At 45.4% G+C, this 18,300-nt stretch overlaps 2 protein-coding genes and 1 non-coding gene across 3 annotated transcripts; 2 read left to right on the forward strand and 1 right to left on the reverse strand.

Moving 5' to 3' along the window:
* Positions 1–580: 580 nt before the first annotated feature.
* Positions 581–5,910, forward strand: LOC125537991 (chaperone protein ClpD2, chloroplastic). The gene is made up of 12 exons (XM_048701303.1): positions 581–1,652; positions 1,934–2,103; positions 2,195–2,424; positions 2,529–2,637; positions 2,726–2,856; positions 3,175–3,276; positions 3,358–3,639; positions 3,732–3,853; positions 3,945–4,239; positions 4,331–4,564; positions 4,831–5,064; positions 5,387–5,910. The coding sequence occupies exons 1-12, from the start codon at positions 1,033–1,035 to the stop codon at positions 5,696–5,698; spliced, it is 2,841 nt and encodes a 946-aa protein (XP_048557260.1). The 5' UTR covers positions 581–1,032; the 3' UTR covers positions 5,699–5,910.
* Positions 5,911–6,533: 623 nt separating this feature from the next.
* TRNAN-GUU lies at positions 6,534–6,607 on the forward strand. The gene has a single exon. It is a non-coding gene; the product is annotated as a tRNA-Asn (tRNA).
* A 451-nt stretch (positions 6,608–7,058) lies between these two features.
* LOC125537993 (chloroplastic import inner membrane translocase subunit HP30-2-like) lies at positions 7,059–11,292 on the reverse strand. The gene is made up of 6 exons (XM_048701304.1): positions 10,895–11,292; positions 10,262–10,377; positions 7,946–8,072; positions 7,666–7,820; positions 7,469–7,531; positions 7,059–7,389 (listed from the first exon to the last, which is right to left on the reverse strand). Exons 1-6 carry the CDS (start codon positions 11,222–11,224, stop codon positions 7,362–7,364), a joined length of 819 nt encoding a protein of 272 aa, XP_048557261.1. The 5' UTR covers positions 11,225–11,292; the 3' UTR covers positions 7,059–7,361.
* Positions 11,293–18,300: the final 7,008 nt, after the last annotated feature.

Here is an 18,300-nt window from a genome sequence, read left to right on the forward strand (position 1 = left end):
AATTCTCAACCCTTAAAACTAAAACTAGATTTAAGGGTTTGAGGGATCCTCTACTAGACATGCTCTTAGATAGGCTCAGTTGGCACCCATAACCTAACCATCGAAATTGCCAAATCTCACAACAAACATAACAATCTGGTAGAGAATCCATGTATGCCTAGCTGGCTAGCTCAGATGCACGTCATTTTCACTCCCGGTTACTCCATCCATGCATTTCCCCGGGACGGGATGGAGGGAGGACGAGACTTGCCTCAGTTGCCTGCTCTCTCGGCGTGTGCCCATCCGTGCTCCCGCGTACGTGGCTTGATTTGATTGGAACAAAATAAGGCCCGGGCCCACCCTTTTAAAATCAGGGGGGAGATGATTAGATTAGAAAGAAAAAAGGAAAAAAAAAACAACCGTAGGATGAAGTGAAAGCCCGGATAAGAATACGGAGAGGGAGCAGGCAAACCGGATCCGGGACGGAGTGCCCCCACGCATGAATCACGTTGCGAACCTGCCACTCTGTTGTGTACAGTGCGGAACACGATGCCCGGAACGGCACATTTGGGCAACCGGCGCGCGACGCAAACTTCTGCCCAAAGCCGCACACATTGGCCACCGGCGCCCATCCTCCATCCCCGACCGGCCATCCCGATCGGATAAACCCGCGTCACGCGCGCGCCACCGAAGAACACCAACCCCCGCGCCGCGCGGTGGAACACCATTCCTCGCCTCCCGACACAAGCAGATTCCTTTCCTTCCTCCTCCACCGCACCGCACCGCATCTCCGTCCGCCACGGCGCCGCCGCGCCCGCCGGTCTCCCCACCCTCCCCTCCTTCCTTGCGTGCCGCCCGCGGGTCACTTCCTCCCCATGCAATCACTCGATTCCCGAGCAGCTGTGGCACGCAGACACAGCTAACCGCTGCGGCTACTCTATTCCGTCTCGTGCGACTTTAAGGTCGCACCTTACAGCGGGTACGAGCCCATAGTTTAATCCCAGAGGCGGAGGAGGAGGAAGCATCCAATCACACACCGAACAACCGACGACGATGGAGGCGTGCTGCTGCTCCTCGTCGTCGGCCCCGCCCGCCTCCATCCTCGCCACGGGCGCCGGCCTCCGCCGCCGCTTCTCCCCGGCGGCGGTTGCGGCCGCGGCGTCGGGCGGGAGGGCGGTGGCGCTCGCGCTTGCGCCCCCGCTCCGCGCCTCCTCCGCCGCTCTGCTGGCGGCGCCGCCTCGGCGGGGGCAGCAGCGGCGCGGGGCCGCGGGCCTCGTCGTCAGGGCGGTGTTCGAGCGGTTCACCGAGCGGGCGGTCAAGGCGGTGGTGCTCTCGCAGCGGGAAGCCCGCGGGATGGGGGACGAGGTGGTGGCGCCGCACCACCTGCTGCTGGGCCTCGTCGCCGAGGACCGGTCCGCCGCGGGGTTCCTCGCGTCGGGCGTCCGAATCGAGCGCGCCCGCGAGGCGTGCCGTGCCGCCGTCGGGAAGGGCGGGCTCGCTCAGGCCGCGACGGGGCTGGCCACGGACGTGCCCTTCTCAGGGGCCAGCAAGCGCGTGTTCGTCGCGGCCGTCGAGTTCTCCAGGAATATGGGGTGCAACTTTATCTCCCCGGACCACATTGCGCTCGGCCTCTTCGACCTGGACGATCCGACAACCAACAGCATCCTCAAGAGGTTGGTGCTGATGTCACCCTGCTCCATTTCTCCCAAAGAGCTTGCAATTTGTGGTTTCATGTCAGGCAAAAATGTGACCAGCTGAATAATGCGTCAAACTATCTCTTGATCGTCTAAACAATAAGCAACATTTGATTTTTTGAATTGTCAAAACGGGAAATGCAAATGAATTTATGTGAACTCCCCAAAGAAATGGGAACCCAATTAACTGAAAATTAAATAAAATGTTGTCCTTTTCGCATTTATAGTTATTACTAGCTAATTAATGATGTTCATTGTAGCTTAGGAGTAGTTCCAACTCAGCTAGCAAAGCAGGCTCTTACCCGAGTCAAAGGGGAGCTAGCGAAGGATGGCAGAGAGCCTCTGGGTTTGTCTTCTTTCAAATTGCGTGATAAGTCTGCTGCTGGAAATGGGAGGACTGCAATTGCCAAATACTCCAATAAAAAGAAAGGTCAGGGATTAAGCTGCTGTGCAGGTGTTTGTGCTAAAATAATTATGACACTGAGTGTGGAAAGAATGAGCTTATTTACTTGTCATTTCAGAGAAGAGCGCACTAGCTCAATTTTGTATAGATTTGACTATGCGAGCCAGTGGGGGGTTTATCGATCCCGTTATTGGCCGCACGAAGGAGATTGAAAGAGTAGTTCAGATTATATGCCGGCGCACAAAGAACAATCCAATTCTTTTGGGTGAAGCAGGTGTTGGCAAAACTGCCATTGCTGAAGGGTTGGCTCTTAAAATTGCTAATGGAGATGTACCTATTTTTCTTGTGGTGAGTTTCCGCAAGCAATTGTAGATAAACAGCCACGCTTGATGTCAAAAAGTTGCTCGTAAACAGTAGTTAATACTTACGACTAATTCACATTGTTTATGTAGGGAAAACGTATATTGTCACTAGATGTTGCTTTACTGATGGCTGGTGCAAAAGAGAGGGGCGAATTGGAAGCCAGGGTTACAAGTTTAATACGTGAAGTGCGCAAAGCAGGTTTATCTGATTTGTACAGTATAAATGGAACACTTAAACATTTCTTTCCGTTTTTTTTATCTTACAAATAGCTCCAAATTTCATGCAGATGATGTTATTCTCTTTATCGACGAGGTTCATACTCTTATTGGGTCTGGAATTGCTGGAAGAGGAAATAAAGGAGCTGGTCTTGATATCGCTAATCTGCTGAAACCTGCACTTGCTAGAGGTGAATTGCAGGTATTGTTTCCACACAAGGAACTCCTTCTATGGCTATTCCTGATGTTGTACTGATTTTTACTGCTGCACATATTCCTGATGTTGTGCTGTGTAGTTTGTCACTTGAGTGGCGTCCCTTCATAAATACCTGTGAAGTATTTGTGTTAATCAGCAGTCCACATGGACCGTTTCTATGCTACTAAGTACTTTATTACAAAGTTGAGTCACTTATTTTGGGATGGAGGGAGTAGTATATCATATCTCGTCTGCGACATACTGCAACATATCATATTTTCTTATTTTTCTTTTGCATGTGTTGATACTTGTCTGAACTCACAGTGCATTGCATCTACAACTCTGGATGAGCACCGTTTGCATTTCGAAAAGGATAAGGCTTTGGCCCGCCGATTCCAGCCAGTATATGTAAATGAGCCCAGTCAGGTAGTGCAGAATTTTAATTCTCAAAACCTCTTGGGACTCTTCATTATCAGCTTCTTTTAATTTCTCTTGTGCTCTCTGCAGGAGGATGCTGTGAAGATATTACTTGGTCTGCGTGAAAAATATGAGACTTATCACAAATGCAAATACACCTTAGAAGGCATCAATGCGGCAGTTTATTTGTCAGTGAGGTATATCCCTGACAGGCATCTTCCTGACAAGGCTATTGACCTAATTGATGAGGCCGGTAGCAGAGCTCGGATGGAATCATTTAAAAAGAAGAAGGAAGAGCAGTGCTCTATTATTTTGAAGTCACCTGATGAATATTGGCAAGAGATTAGAGCTGTCCAGGCCATGCATGAAGTGGTAATAGAATATTTAAATAGAGCTGTTCCAAGTAACATTTTTGCATGTCCATCTGCTGGTAGATGTTCAATTCATTTCGCAACATGTTTCAGGCACTGACTAACAGGTTGAAATATTCTCTAAATGAAAATGACCAAGAGAATGAGGTTAATGTTGAAGTACTGGATGATAGCAAGACAAGCCCGACAACAACACCCTCAGCTTCAGCTGATGAGTATGTTTTCTCATTCATGATCTCATCCCAAGTAGACTTCACATTTCACAATATAAGCATCCAAAATTTTAAAACACAATTAATGATGCAGACCATCTGTGGTTGGGTTAGAGGAAATTGCAAGAGTCACATCATTGTGGTCGGGCATACCAGTCCAGCAGTTGACTGCAGATGAAAGAAAGCTTCTAGTAGGACTAGACGATGAACTCAGAAAGCGTGTCATAGGTCAAGATGATGCTGTTGTGGCTATATCAAGAGCTGTGAAGAGATCACGCACTGGCATGAGTGATCCTGACAGACCTATTGCTACTCTACTTTTCTGTGGTCCAACAGGAGTTGGAAAGACTGAATTAACTAAAGCTCTAGCATCAACTTATTTTGGATCTGTAGGTCACTCTTTCCTGGTTATATCTTACTCAACTTACAGAACATGTTACATCGAATTTGTCTTGAAAGGTTATTTCTTTCGTTTAACAGGAGTCAGCTATGGTTAGATTGGATATGAGTGAGTACATGGAGCGGCATGCTGTGAGCAAACTGATAGGCGCTCCTCCAGGGTACATGGGATTTGGTGAAGGTGGTACTTTGACAGAAGCAGTCAGAAGAAAACCATTCACTGTGGTATTGTTTGATGAAATAGAGAAAGCTCATCCTGATATTTTCAATATTCTTCTCCAAGTGTTTGAAGATGGTCATTTGACGGACTCACAGGTGCTAGATCCTCACATACGTGATATTACTTTCTGCAGTTGATAAATAAAATTCATACTGTACTTTGCACCTCAAAAGTCTGGCTAGCTATTGTTGCAAACTCAACAAGCTAATTGTTCATTGTTATGAGTTGTCCTAGAAGGGCGATCCTATTGATGAGACTCAGTCTGATGTGCATTGCTAAATCTTGTGTGAACTTTTCTTAAGCATGATCCTGGATTCATCTTAGTGAAATGAAACCATCATTATCTTTTTCTGAACTACAGGGCCGCAGGGTTTCCTTCAAGAATACATTAATTGTCATGACATCAAATGTTGGTTCTACATCGATTTCCAAAGGAACGATGAGCATGGGTTTCCAGACGCAGAATGATACAGAAGAGAACACATATGCTGTAATGAAATCCTTGGTAATGGAAGAGTTGAAGGCATTTTTTCGACCTGAATTGCTCAATAGAATGGATGAGGTGGTTGTGTTCCATCCACTTGAGAAGACTCAGGTCTGTTATTTCATTTTAGGTTGCTTGGTTATTATCATGTGATTCTAGATATCATATCAGTTTATTATAAAACTAAAATCACCGGTCCATTTGTATGCCATTACACAATACCTGTGCTGCAACCCCTTTCCTCTTTGCATCTACATACTCCCTCTGTAAAAGATCTTATATTAGTTTATGAAGGGGGTACCTTGTAAAATCTTGTGCATCAGATCTTCTCTCTTTTTGTTGAAAAATGTTGTATTACACCTTCTAACATGTCGTTTACGAAAGCATGCTACGTATCGCAAATGGCGTGCTAACAGTTTCCGACATTTTTCAGATGCTGGCTATTCTTAATATAATTCTGGAAGAGGTGAAGGGTAGGCTGTTGGCACTTGGTATCGGCTTAGTAGTATCTGATGCCATGAAGAACATGATTTCTCAGCAAGGATACGACAAGAGCTATGGTGCGCGGCCACTTAGAAGGGCCGTCACTCAGTTGGTTGAGGATGTCATCAGCGAAGCAATTCTCTCTGGGCAGTACAAACCCGGCGATACCATAATGATGGACACTGATGACAAGGGAAAACCTTGCTTGAGCCGGTTGAATAATCAGACTGTTCAAGTTTCTGATCCAACGCCAACGCTTTGAAGGCTTGAGCACCAGTGTATAGTGAGGCTTACTGCGTTATTCTTCGCTGTTGATAAACTTGTTGATTCTTTCGTGCATAGCGGTATAGGTTCCGTAGTTCATGTACATAGTCTCCAGATGCTGGAGTTCCTCCGTGAATATAATGTAAATTGAAGTCTTACATCACCTGTACATAATGCTGCATTTCTAACATGTGTACAGTGTTTACATCAGACTGTAATGTACACATTGTGCCTGTGCCGCGCTTCAGCATATCCTGCTGAACACCTGCTGGTTATTTCCAGACGCACTCTGAGTAAGCTTTCTGAATAAGTATCTGCTTGCTCAAGAGGAAAAATCTCAGGCGTTCTGAGCAACAAATTTTGCCGTAGACTGGCAGACTTCCGGGAACACGGTTCACTCAACATGAGAAATAACTGTCGCCAACAGGCACTGAATCACTTCAATTTGACTTCGTCAATCAGGCTCGGTGCAAATTCTGTGAAGAATACCATATTTGTCAACTAGACCAAACACTCGGAACCAGAAACATATTATAAATCTTGTAACGTGAATATGTGATATGGTATGACAAGGCCTGGAATATTATTATTTTTGCGGGGAAGGCCTGGAATATATGATTAGGCGTCAAACTTTATATCGTTTTTTAGGTAAACTTTGTACCGTTTATATTTTTGTGAGGTAAACTTTATATCGTATTTGACTGCATTTACCATCATATTGATGGATAATACACCGAATTGCTTTAACCTCTACATTGTATAGGTATTTTTTGGAGTATTACTCTTGCTTCTTATATCTATTTATAAGTCTGAAGTACCAATGCATCAACCAAGCTGGAGTAGCTCAGTTGGTTAGAGCGTGTGGCTGTTAACCACAAGGTCGGAGGTTCGAGCCCTCCTTCTAGCGATTTTTTCCCTTATCGTTTTCAATTTTCCGTTTTCCTTTCCCTGAATCAAATGTTTCAACATGTAAATTTTCTGGTTTTCGCAACTATTTTCACTATGAAAATTTTCTGTATTTTACAACTATTTTGGGATTGTATTGCACCTTAACATACGTTCTTCAAAAAGTATGTGCATACTTCAAGCCATTTCTCCATGTCGTTTTCAGCATGTAAATTTTCTGGTTTTCACAATGAAATTTTTCTGGATTTCACAACTATTTTTGGGAGTGTATTGCACCTTAAGATACGTTCTTGAGAAAGTTTGTGCATGCTTCAAGCCATTTCTCCATGTTGAAGCATACAGCAATCCTTCACTTATAGTACTACTTGCTAACTACCAGCATTTAACTGTCTGATCGGCAAACAGGAGAAAGGGGTATTAACATGTTCTACCCAGACTTGAGACATTCCATCTTGTCTTTGCACAAAATAACTCTTGAATAATTTTCGAAAAAATAACTCTGAATAAGCTCAAGTGTTCTGGAAATAAAATTTCTGCCATGACAACAGCAGATAGTAGCTCGACTGAAACTTCAATACAGATGAATCCATATAACTTAATCAGCCTAATTACTACAAAACATTTACTAGTTATCTTTTACAATCATACTGCTGCCTAAAGAGCTCATCATCGTTGAAAGAGCTGGACTGGACTGGACGGACTTCCCAGACCATAGTTTATGCAACTTGAGAAAAAACTGGTGCCAAGGCAACACTTCAGTTTGATTTGGTCAACCCAGGTTCTCTGCAAAATTGCAAAATAAGATATTAGATGAATAACACTGACGCACCAGAAACCGGAAATGCCTGCAATAATTCCAAACCTTCTAATGTGCTCAAGTATGACAAGTCTTGGACCAGGGGGGATATTCACATCCCTGAGTGCGCTGGAGGATAGTGCAAGACAAACATGATTTTTCATCAACCGAATGGTATATTTCAGTAAGCATATATAACTAATTTTTAAAGATTGCTTCTTTTCCGTAGTTGCAGGACTCAATTGAGTATTAAAGATATGTACCTTTCATTGAGAAGAGGCAATGTTTCATCAGTCAGAAGACCCTTCTTGAAATTCTTCTCATAGTTTTGGAGGCCTAATTGGTTCAACATATTTCTTGCACGAGAATAGTTCATATCTTCATTATGTGTCTTTGTCTTCGAGAATTTCTGTCCAACCTACAACAGTGAAGTTGCAATGCAACGTGAAGGCTCACCAACACATTCAGTACTAAAACCTAGAGACATAATTCAATTCGAACAAAATGACTTTCATTTGCAGGAAACATGTACAGCTTACTTACAATGAAAAAGCCACCTTGAAATACTGCAAAAGCCATACCAGTTGTAATTGCATTAACAACTGGATTTGGGGTTCCCATTCCACTCACAATGGAGAATAGAGCGCCCGAACCAAAAGCTGCTGCCATGCTATATAAAAGAGTGTTGGTCAATCATACAGTTGGAAATATATGCGGAATATATTCATCTTATTAACAATTGGTCCCCTGAATTTGTAACGCCCAACATGATTGACTGAAAGGATGAAGGGTATGATATCACTTTCCGTTTTCCTTGTATTATATGTTTTAGTATTGCCTAAGTCCCTAGGATGTCAAGTCCATCTTACAATTTGTCGTTGTTTTGCTGTTTATAACTCAGAAGATAATCATGAACATACATACTGGAGCAACCATATGAGATCCATCATGTAGAAAATAGTTATCAACTAACGGTGGGGATCGCTTTAGAGACCCTGACGTTGCTTCAGCAATTACCAAACTTAAGGATGTTAAAAGGCAGCCGAAATGGAAATGAAGTGGCACATTCTCTGGCTAGATTATGTAGGGAAGAGTCGAGTAGTGGTGTTTTGCTGAGTTCAATCCTACCCTGCATGGAGGCGGCTGTCCAGCATGATTGCAAGGATATTATTTCTCTTAGTCAATACAACACCACATTAAACTAATTAGTTATCAATTGGCTGACAAAGTACACCCTGACTTGTTCATCATATACAAATAGTAAGTCTGGAAACATATTATTTTTACAACTTCAAAAGGATCCAGCTAGTGGTCGTAGTGGTATGTTCTCTCTTTGCACACAGAGAGTGAGAGTGAGTAAAATTGCAGTTTTATCCGTTCATTCGACACCAGTTGCACAATATACTGTGTTCTGCAAATAATTGTGCGTGTTGCTGGGTCATGCCATGGAACTTTGAGGTTTTCAACATAGAAGTAGGAACAGCCAACATGTGCACATTAGCAGCGCATCTCTTGGCAGGAAGAGAATACAGAAGATCATGAATCAGTTAGGATGCGTTTGGTTGAAGGTGTCATATGAATGGGTTGGGACCGTCCAATTTATTTGGGATTGAACCATTCAATTCATGCGTTTGGCTGAATATAAGAGATGAGCTAATTATTTAGGACAGGACCACCAGTCATGCTCACATAGTCATGCATGCAAAGCGTGGCCATTTGATTCGACCGATTTGGTTGGGTGGAACCATAGTTGCCATGTTTCCGGTACGGTGGGAACGAGGAATGGGAACGAGGGACGAGAGTCGGTGGCTGAAAAAAATAGGGTACAACGAGGGTATACATCTCTCGAACGATTTTTTTATAGCGGGGACGCGATCCAATCCGTTTGGGTACGATGAACCCGGTACGGTACCATGAGTCGAGGAACGCAGTTCCTAAAGAACGACGACTCCCTGATGGTCAGCATTCCTTGCTGTTAACGGATCCCTTGCAATTAATGGACTGGAGGAAGAACGAGGAGTCCTTGAGAAAAGAAACGACAGCGTGAGTAAATTATGCCTCGCGTTTTGGCTGTTGGATCCTCGAACCTGAATCGAGGAGCAGGCTGCGGGGACGCCGAATCTTCATCGAATCGTACCAAATCCGACCTCGTTCCCGAATCCGATTCCGGGTCGATGAATCGGGATCGAGGGACGGCCTACCGTTCCCCGTTTCCGGCTACTATGGGTGGAACGGTTCAGCATCTTCAAGGCATATTCTCTTTTTTTGACTTGAACCATTCATGTGCTTTATAACCAAACATGTCTATTTTTTGAACGATCCCAACCCATTCATGACCACCCTTGTAACCAAACGCACCGAGCGCCTCTTGCCATGTTCGTATTAGACACGACATTTGTTTTATTTTATTCAGTCTAAATGCCACTGATAGGTTAATTTTCTCAAAATTAATATTAGGCTTCCATATTGAGGAAACTTGGCATGAGGAAACTTGTTTGGGACTGAAAGGCTTTGTTGTTGTTGTGAACTTATTGTGGTGTTGCAACTATAGGTCTTTTCTCTTAGATTTTGGGGGTTCCATTTAACTGATAATTTAGCAGCAACACTACCAGATAATTGTTTAGTACAGATATTATCTTTAATGGCTTACATAAACATCAAGTAGAACAAATACTCTTCGGAACCAAACGTTCTTTATATCTTAGCCAACCGATATGCAACTGACCAGTAGCTAAGAAAGAAAAGGAGAACATCTTATGTGAACACAATAAGATGCACCTATTCTTTCGAATGTGCTGTTGGCTCCCTGTTACTTGCAAATATTCACATAACAAGAAACAAGAAGTTATGAACCCTCACCTGCCCTGGACATCCTCCACTCCTCGTACCCTTCTCATAACACAAGATATGCCTGCATTTGCACCAGTCATAACTGCAAAATTTCGAGCTTGCACCAGTGGCCCACCTGCCAAAGCCTATAATCCAAAAAAAAAACCATTAACCTGAAGGATTAGAGGATGACTGGATTTGCATTAACCAGGATAATGTTGTACTTGGTACATGATCGACAGAATGTAATCGTTGTCTTTGCATATTCTTAGTTTCTAAGTATATGCCAGACATCCTTAAGGACCAATAAAGACTTTGCTGCACTAAAACTAAAGGAGGAGTGATGATTGCTTTAAGAAACGAGAAAGGAAAAGCCATGTCTACGAAAAGGAAACGCCATCACATGCGCATAGTAAGTACTAGTACATACTAGCTATCTTGATTTGATCTTTAAGAAAGTTGGCTTGATTCCAAATTACAAATCCACCAATCAAGTCTAAAGTCGAACAAAAGAACCTTGATACTCTCGATGTTTTAAGTATTATATGAGCAAGGGGTCACTTGCTTTATGTTCTAAGTAAATATCCCAGAAAATTACCAAAAATGATGGTCTCCAGGTAAATCTGTAGCGAAAGGATTGATATACATGGGGGAGCAGGAGACCTGCGCTTGCTTGAAGGTGGCCATGGCCTTGGGGTCGAGACCGGGAGGCGGCTGCGGCACGGGGAGCCCCGCCCCTCCTTCCGGCGCAAACGTGCCCATGAGCCCGCCGAGCGCGCCGCCCTGCACAGCCCCAAACGCCGTGGTGACGGCGGCCTCGATGTGGGTGGGCTGCTTCGCCATCCACTCGCGCACCCCGACCTCCAGCGACCTGAAACGGTCGGTCAGCTCGGCCAGCGGGTTGGCCCCACCCCGCGACGCCGACTGCGCCGCCGTAGTCGACGAGGAGGCCATCACCACCAGCGGGCGCCTCTTCTGCCCAATCCCTTCCATCCGGCCGTTCGGGTGTTTCGAGAGGAGGAAGAGATAGCGGAGGGTTTGTTTATCCCCTCCCTCGGATGCTCCGCTAATATTTCTCTCCAGTTGCTCAGGGTCGACCACCAACCCCAAACCCCTCTAGTGGATCATATGGGCCGGTTTTTCTGGGCCGTCGCTTCGTCGAGATCTGCGCAAAACACAAGTACATGTAAACTCGCCAAGCCTATTTGCGATGCTCGCCGAAATCGCTAGTTTTTTTTAAAGGATGATGTAACCGGTCTCTGCATCTGGACGATACATGCAGTCATTTTATTAATTATTCACGAATTCCTTACAAGGTAATACATCAGTAAGCCTGAAGTCATCATCTTGGCAACACATGTCGCTACTCCTATCCCCGTGATGAAGGGGAGCCGAATGTCCGAGCCTAATACCAAACATACATCACACCAACACCTAACATTTAATGCCGGATGCCCCATCCAAGTCACAATACCTGGACTGGGTTACACATCGGTCCGACGCACTTTTAGTAGGTGTCGTGGGAATGAGTCTGACAGTAAAAATAGGGGGTACATAGGAGAGGGCAATGTCCTAGCTACGACGAGATTGTACGCACAGATTTACGAGTTCAGGCCCCTCTCGAAGGAGGTAACAGCCCTACGTCTCGGTGTCGCGAAGGCTTGTCGATTGGAATGTGAAATAGTTACAGGGGGTGCGAACCCTTGTGCCAGAGGGGAGGGGTGGCTTATATAGAGTGTGTCGGCCCATCACAGGCCTCAGTTACACACGGGTTCAATGAGAGTTAAGTCCTAAACGTTACTGGTGGCGTACATATTAAATGGTCTTTATGATGGCGGAGTGAATGTCTGACCGTTGCCATCTTGGGTGACTTTAGGTATTATGTACTCCGAGTGGATCCTTGTACGGTCGAGTGAAATTGGGATATCCGAGTGGAATCTTCTGTCGAGTGGATTGCATTTCATGAGGATTTCAGTCGGTATCTTCTGTTGAACCTTTCAGGCCTTAGACTCTTATGTAGTGTCTTTGGACAGGGCGTCTAAGTCAGGCCTAAGACCCTATCCTAGGTACATGCTATCGTCATTAGCCCCCGAATGGATTAAGGACCAAGTGAGGAAGGGTTGAGGTTGATTCCGACCCGATTCAATGTTTTGGAGATATTTCCTTAGGGGTCTGAAAGCATGCTGGTATTTTAACCCTTCGTCAATCGCCTTAACCGATTCTGGCTTCTGGAATTTCCGAGTGAATTATGTTGTATGTCTTCGAGTAGATTGGATTTGGATATCTATGGTGTGATCGACTGCTCTGCGGTTCCCGGATCTCACAGGATTCAAAATTTGGAGAAGCGCGCGAGACAGGACGTGGCGCGGTAAGCGGGGCAAGTGGATAGGGACTCTTCGATCCTCGCGCCATCTTTTTCGCCACGTATCGGGCCAGCGGCTGTTACGGGATGCGCCAGGATTGCATGGGCCCATGGGTCAGTCACTTGGAAGTGTGGCCATAAAAGGTGTTGTTGCCGATGCGTGGTACTGTGCTCCCCATTCGCCCCATTTCTCTCTGCTTCTCTGCCTCATCTCTCCAGCGCCACACTTCTCTGCCCATTCCTCTCGAGCTCCGCGGCTATGGCGAAGGACAAGACCGCAGCTCTGGAGCATGAGAAGAAGGCAACGAGGGGCAAGAAGGCCACAAAGGGGTCGACATCGCGGTCCGCTCTTCCTCCTGGTTGGATCCAGGGGGATTGGATCCCCTCCACTGTTACAAAGGAAGATCTGGTGAATCTCGCCACTGACGGCCTGATTGCTGAAGGGTCTTGGAGGTCGCCAGAGGGGGGGCCTAGTGTAGGATCGAAAGTATGTCTAGAGGGGGGGTGATTAGACTACTTGACCAAATAAAAACTTAACATTTTCCCAATTTTAGTTCTTGGCAGATTTTAGCTATTGTAGGACAAGTCAAGCAATCATCACACAATTCAAGCAAGCATGCAAAGAGTATATTGGCAGCGGAAAGTAAAGCATGCAACTTGCAAGAATGTAAAGGGAAGGGTTTGGAGAATTCAAACGCAATTGGAGACACGGATGTTTTTCCCGTGGTTCGGATAGGTGGTGCTATCCTACATCCACGTTGATGGAGACTTCAACCCACGAAGGGTAACGGTTGCGCGAGTCCACGGAGGGCTCCACCCACGAAGGGTAATGGTTGCGCGAGTCCACGGAGGGCTCCACCCACGAAGGGTCCACGAAGAAGCAACCACCCACGAAGGGTCCACGAAGAAGCAACCTTGTCTATCCCACCATGGCCATCGCCCACGAAGGACTTGCCTCACTAGCGGTAGATCTTCATGAAGTAGGCGATCTCCTTGCCCTTACAAACGCATTGGTTCAACTCCACAATCTTGTCGGAGGCTCCCAAGTAACACCTAGCCAATCTAGGAGACACCACTCTCCAAGAAGTAACAAATGGTGTGTTGATGATGAACTCCTTGCTCTTGTGCTTCAAATGATAGTCTCCCCAACACTCAACTCTCTCTCATAGGATTTGGATTTTGTGGAAAGAAGATTTGAGTGGAAAGCCAACTTGGGGAAGGCTAGAGATCAAGATTCATATGGTAGGAATGGAATATCTTGGTCTCAACACATGAGTAGGTGGTTCTCTCTCAGAACATATGAGTTGGAATTGTGTATGTGTTCTGATGGCTCTCTCCACGAATGAAGAGGAGGTGGAGGGGTATATATAGCCTCCACACAAAATCCAACCGTTACACACAGTTTTCCAATCTCGGTGGGACCGAATCAACAAACTCGGTCGAACCGAAAAGGTAAACCTAGTGACCGTTAGAGATTTTCGGTGGGACTGACATGCAACTCGGTAGGACCGATATGGTTAGGGTTTGGGCATAACGTAATCTCGGTGAGACCGATTACACAAACTCGGTGAGACCGATTTTGGTAATTAGCTAACCAGAGAGTTGGTCAGGCAAACTCGGTGGGACCGATTTGCTCTTTCGGTGAGACCGAAAAGTTACAAAAAGGAAACACTGAATTTACATTGCAATCTCGGTGGGACCGATTCGCTCTTTCGGTGAGACCGAAAAGTTACGAAAGGGAAACAGAGAGTTTGCAATCCCATCTCGGTGAGACCGAGATCCCTATCGGTAGAACCGAATTGCTAGGGTTTGGCAGTGGCTTATGACAAGTGAAACTCGGTGGCGCCGGATAGAAGAATCGGTAGGACCGAGTTTGGCTTAGGGTTTAGGTCATATGTGGATATGGGAAAGTAGTTGAGGGTTTTGGAGCATATCACTAAGCACATGAAGCAAGAGGCTCATTAAGCAACACCTCATCCCTCCTTGATAGTATTGGCTTTTCCTAAAGACTCAATGTGATCTTGGATCACTAAAATATAAAATGAAGAGTCTTGAGCTTTTGAGCTTGAGCCAATCCTTTGTCCTTAGCATTTTGAGGGTTCCACTTTCACATCTATGCCATGCCAATCATTGAGCTTTCCTGAAATAGTCATCTTGGAATAGCATTAGCTCAATGAGCTATATGTTGTTATGAATTACCAAAACCACCTAGGGATAGTTGCACTTTCAATCTCCCCCTTTTTGGTAATTGATGACAACATATAGATCAAAGCTTCGACAAATGATAATAAGCATGAAATATATCGTCGCTTTGAGAAGTATGTAACAAGTAAGAGCTCCCCCTAAATTTATGCATATTTAAAATTTGCTTTGGACTGCAAATGCACAAAGAGTTAGAGTCATGGGTTACTCTTCCATGTCACATACATCTTGGTGGAGCACTTAAAATGATAAGAATGAAATACATGCACTCATCACCAAGAATAGTGAATGATCACATAAGATAGATAAGATGATAATATTAAGCAAACATTAAGTGTAACTTATGATCAGACACATGATCATCAATGTCTCACAGATAACGGCATAGTATCTCAAGCACTCAAAAGCAAACAAAGTTCGAAAAACCACCAAATAAAACAAGAGAGAATAAAAGCAACACTCTCTCCCTCGAAGCCTATGATCTATACATTTTCTCCCCCTTTGGCAACAAGTTACCAAAAATTTCCTAGAAAATGCATAGTGCTAAGTCGACACTCAGGCTTGATCTTCAGGTGGTGGTGGAGTCCGGATCACTCCAAGGACGAAGCCTTCTGTAGACGTGGTTGGAGTTGAGGCTGAAGTAGATGCTGGAGCTGGTGGAACTGAAGCTGTAGCTGGTGCAGAAGTGGTGGCTCTGGTGTCAGCAACTGGCACTGCATGTGATCTCTGAACTCTTGGCACTCTGGCAAATGCATCAGTTGTAGTCTTGCCTCTCCTCTCCTGCATGTCATCCTGAAGTTGTTCCCCTGCAGACTGAATCTCTGTTACTTTGACATCCAAGTCATAAAACTTTTGTTCCATGATCCTCTCTAAGCTCTGCTGATTCTGAGTGAGGGTGGCTAGTCCTTGCTCAATCCTCAGTGTGGATGCAATCAAGTAACCAAGCTGCTCTTGTTTGGTTTTCAAGAAATACTCAGATGCCTCCTCTTGAGTTGGCATCTTGGCAGCTTTCTCCTTCCTCGCCTTCTCCTTCTTGGCTTGTGCTTGGGCAGATGATGGCTCATTCTCAATCATGACCACTTGATTATCTTCAAAATCTGGACGGATGGGCAGGTGTTCCTTGTCCAATAAGTATATGCCCGTGCCCATCTTAGAGTTGATGAGCTCCTAAATCTATGGGGCATATCCACAGCTCCTCTTCTGGTCTGCTGCTGTCCTCTTGATTGTTTCAATCATAAGGCTCATGACTTTGAATTTCTGTGGCACGTCAAATATATGAAGCAAGTTGATCGCGTGGCCCCTGATCATCTTGTGATCTCCAGACTTGGGCAATAGGGTGTGCCTAAGAATCCAATTGATGGTTGGCAGCCCTGACAGAAGATAGTGTACTGAGCCAAACTTGAACGTATCAAGTGCCCCGTTTGGAATTTCCTTGCACATATTGGACATAGAGTTGTGGTCCATCTTCTTCTTGGCATAGATATCCAAGTCATCCTCATGCTCCTCTGGGGCATTGATGAGCTGTGCCCACTCAGCAACGGTAGATTGGTACCTCGTACCTTCAGACATCCATGTGATCTTTCCATCTGGGTAGAAATGTGCTGTGGAGTAGAATTGCATAATGAGTTCCTCATTCCACTTTGTGAGCTTCTGCCCAACAAAGTCTGCTACTCCACAAGCATTGAAGCTGTCATACACTCCAGGGTAGTGTTCTTCATTGTCCTTGATGTACTCCCAATTGACCCATCTCATGTCACAAACTATGGGCTTCTTGTCCAACAAAACTGTCTCATAGAAGTCCTGTTGTTCCTTAGTATGAAACCTGTAATCAACAGCAGTTCTTCTCCTTGAAGCATACGGATCTGCTTCTCTCCACTTCCTCAGCCCTGAGTCTCTTCTGAGCTTCATGTCCTCAGCCACAGGATGAGCATCATTGTGGTCTGGGATCTTGGGCTTGAGCTTTCTCAGAACATGCTCTTCATCATCTTCTTCAGCAGCTTCAGGAACTGGGGCCTTGTTCTTTTCAGTTACAGGTATGCTCCTCGTACTTCTCTTTGGAGCTGTCTTGACCTTTGATGCAGCCTTGGGTGCTTCCTTGGGCTTAGATACAGTAGCCCCTGATTTGATAGCATCACCCATTAGCTTGGGTGCCTTAGGTGCTGGTGCAGCAACCTCTTCTTCTTCCTCTTCTTCCATGATGGAAGCCTTTCCAAGCACTCTGGCTACGGTCTTCTTGACCCTTTCCTTCCTTTTCTTTCCTTCACCAGCAACTGGCTCTATGGTTGCAGGCTTTTCAGGAATCTGAGTTGAGGCTCTGGCCTTTGGCATAGGCTGCCTACCTGCTGGCCTTTTGATTTTCAATTCTGGCTTTGTGCCTTGAGCTGAGCCATGTTCCTTCTCGAGCACTACTCTCTTTGAAGTTGCTTCCTCTTCTGCCACATAGTCCTCATCCTCTGATTCTGAGGTTCTCTTCTTCCTTTGTCTTGTGGCAGCTTTTGGCAGATTGCTAGGGGTGCTCCTGCTGCCTTCATCTAAAGAACTTGAGGGACTAGTGCCCTCACTCATCTGCACTGGCTGTTCTGACATGTTCTGGCTATCACTTTGGTCTGACATGATGAACAAGCTGACTGCTGACCCTGTGAATAGTTTATAGATGAGGTAGAGTGGATGAGCATCACAAAATGCAGAGATTTTTGCAAAAGAATGATTCAAAATCTTAGTTTTAGTTTCCCACTGAAATCATCTCGGATCTACCGATTTTTAAACTCGGTGATACCGAAGCAGTTTTGGAACCTAAACTAGTGAACTCAGTCAGACCGAGTCACAGTTCGGTGGCACCGAAACTGCTAGGGTTTCACAAAGTTCCAAAATCGGTCACACCGATAAGTAATTCTCGGTCAGACCGAGTCTCACTTGTGCAATGGCATGAGCCAAATTGGTGGGACCGAGTTTTTCAACTCGGTGGGTCCGAGATGATTTCGGCGGAAACCTAACCCTAAAATTTTCGAATTAAACCTAATCTACGAGTTCATTGACTGGATAGAAGTTTAACAAACGTGGCAAGAATCATGATGATCACAATGTGCTAAGAATTGGATTGGGGAATAGCACAAAGATCAAGTCCATACCCTAGTTCGACGGAGACTCGCTACGGCGGCAACGGCGGGGTTGAATTTCCGTTGACGGCGACGGAGACCAGCGACTGGAGGCGGCTGGCGGCGAGGAGACGATCCGGAGACCAAGTTGGCAGAGCAGGCTATCGCGCGGGCGAAGGGGTTCGGAGAAATTTCCAAATTTTTGCCTGTGACTATATATAGCCCGACCCTGTCGGTGTGACCGAGTGGAACAACTCGGTGGCACCGAGATGCAAAACTGTATACAGTTGTTGCAACTCGGTGTGACCGAATGGTTCAAATCGGTTGCACCGAGATCGAAAACCTATATCAACTTAATGATCTCGGTAGGACCGAAAGTAGGGTATCGGTCAGACCGAGAATCATAAAGA

The sequence above is a fragment of the Triticum urartu genome, chromosome 2 (genome assembly GCF_003073215.2).
Source record: "Triticum urartu cultivar G1812 chromosome 2, Tu2.1, whole genome shotgun sequence".
Taxonomy (NCBI): Eukaryota; Viridiplantae; Streptophyta; class Magnoliopsida; order Poales; family Poaceae; genus Triticum; species Triticum urartu.

Excerpts from the sequence above, each read along its gene's own strand:
- LOC125537991 (XM_048701303.1), top strand. The coding sequence starts at position 1,033 with ATGGAGGCGTGCTGCTGCTCCTCGTCGTCGGCCCCGCCCGCCTCCATC. Across the intron at positions 1,653-1,933 it reads ACCAACAGCATCCTCAAGAG|CTTAGGAGTAGTTCCAACTC; the intron begins GTTGGTGCTGAT and ends TGTTCATTGTAG. Across the intron at positions 4,565-4,830 it reads GTCATTTGACGGACTCACAG|GGCCGCAGGGTTTCCTTCAA; the intron begins GTGCTAGATCCT and ends TCTGAACTACAG.
- LOC125537993 (XM_048701304.1), bottom strand. The coding sequence starts at position 11,224 with ATGGAAGGGATTGGGCAGAAGAGGCGCCCGCTGGTGGTGATGGCCTCC. Across the intron at positions 10,378-10,894 it reads CCACCTTCAAGCAAGCGCAG|GCTTTGGCAGGTGGGCCACT; the intron begins GTCTCCTGCTCC and ends TTTGGATTATAG. Across the intron at positions 7,532-7,665 it reads TTGCCTCTTCTCAATGAAAG|CGCACTCAGGGATGTGAATA; the intron begins GTACATATCTTT and ends ACTATCCTCCAG.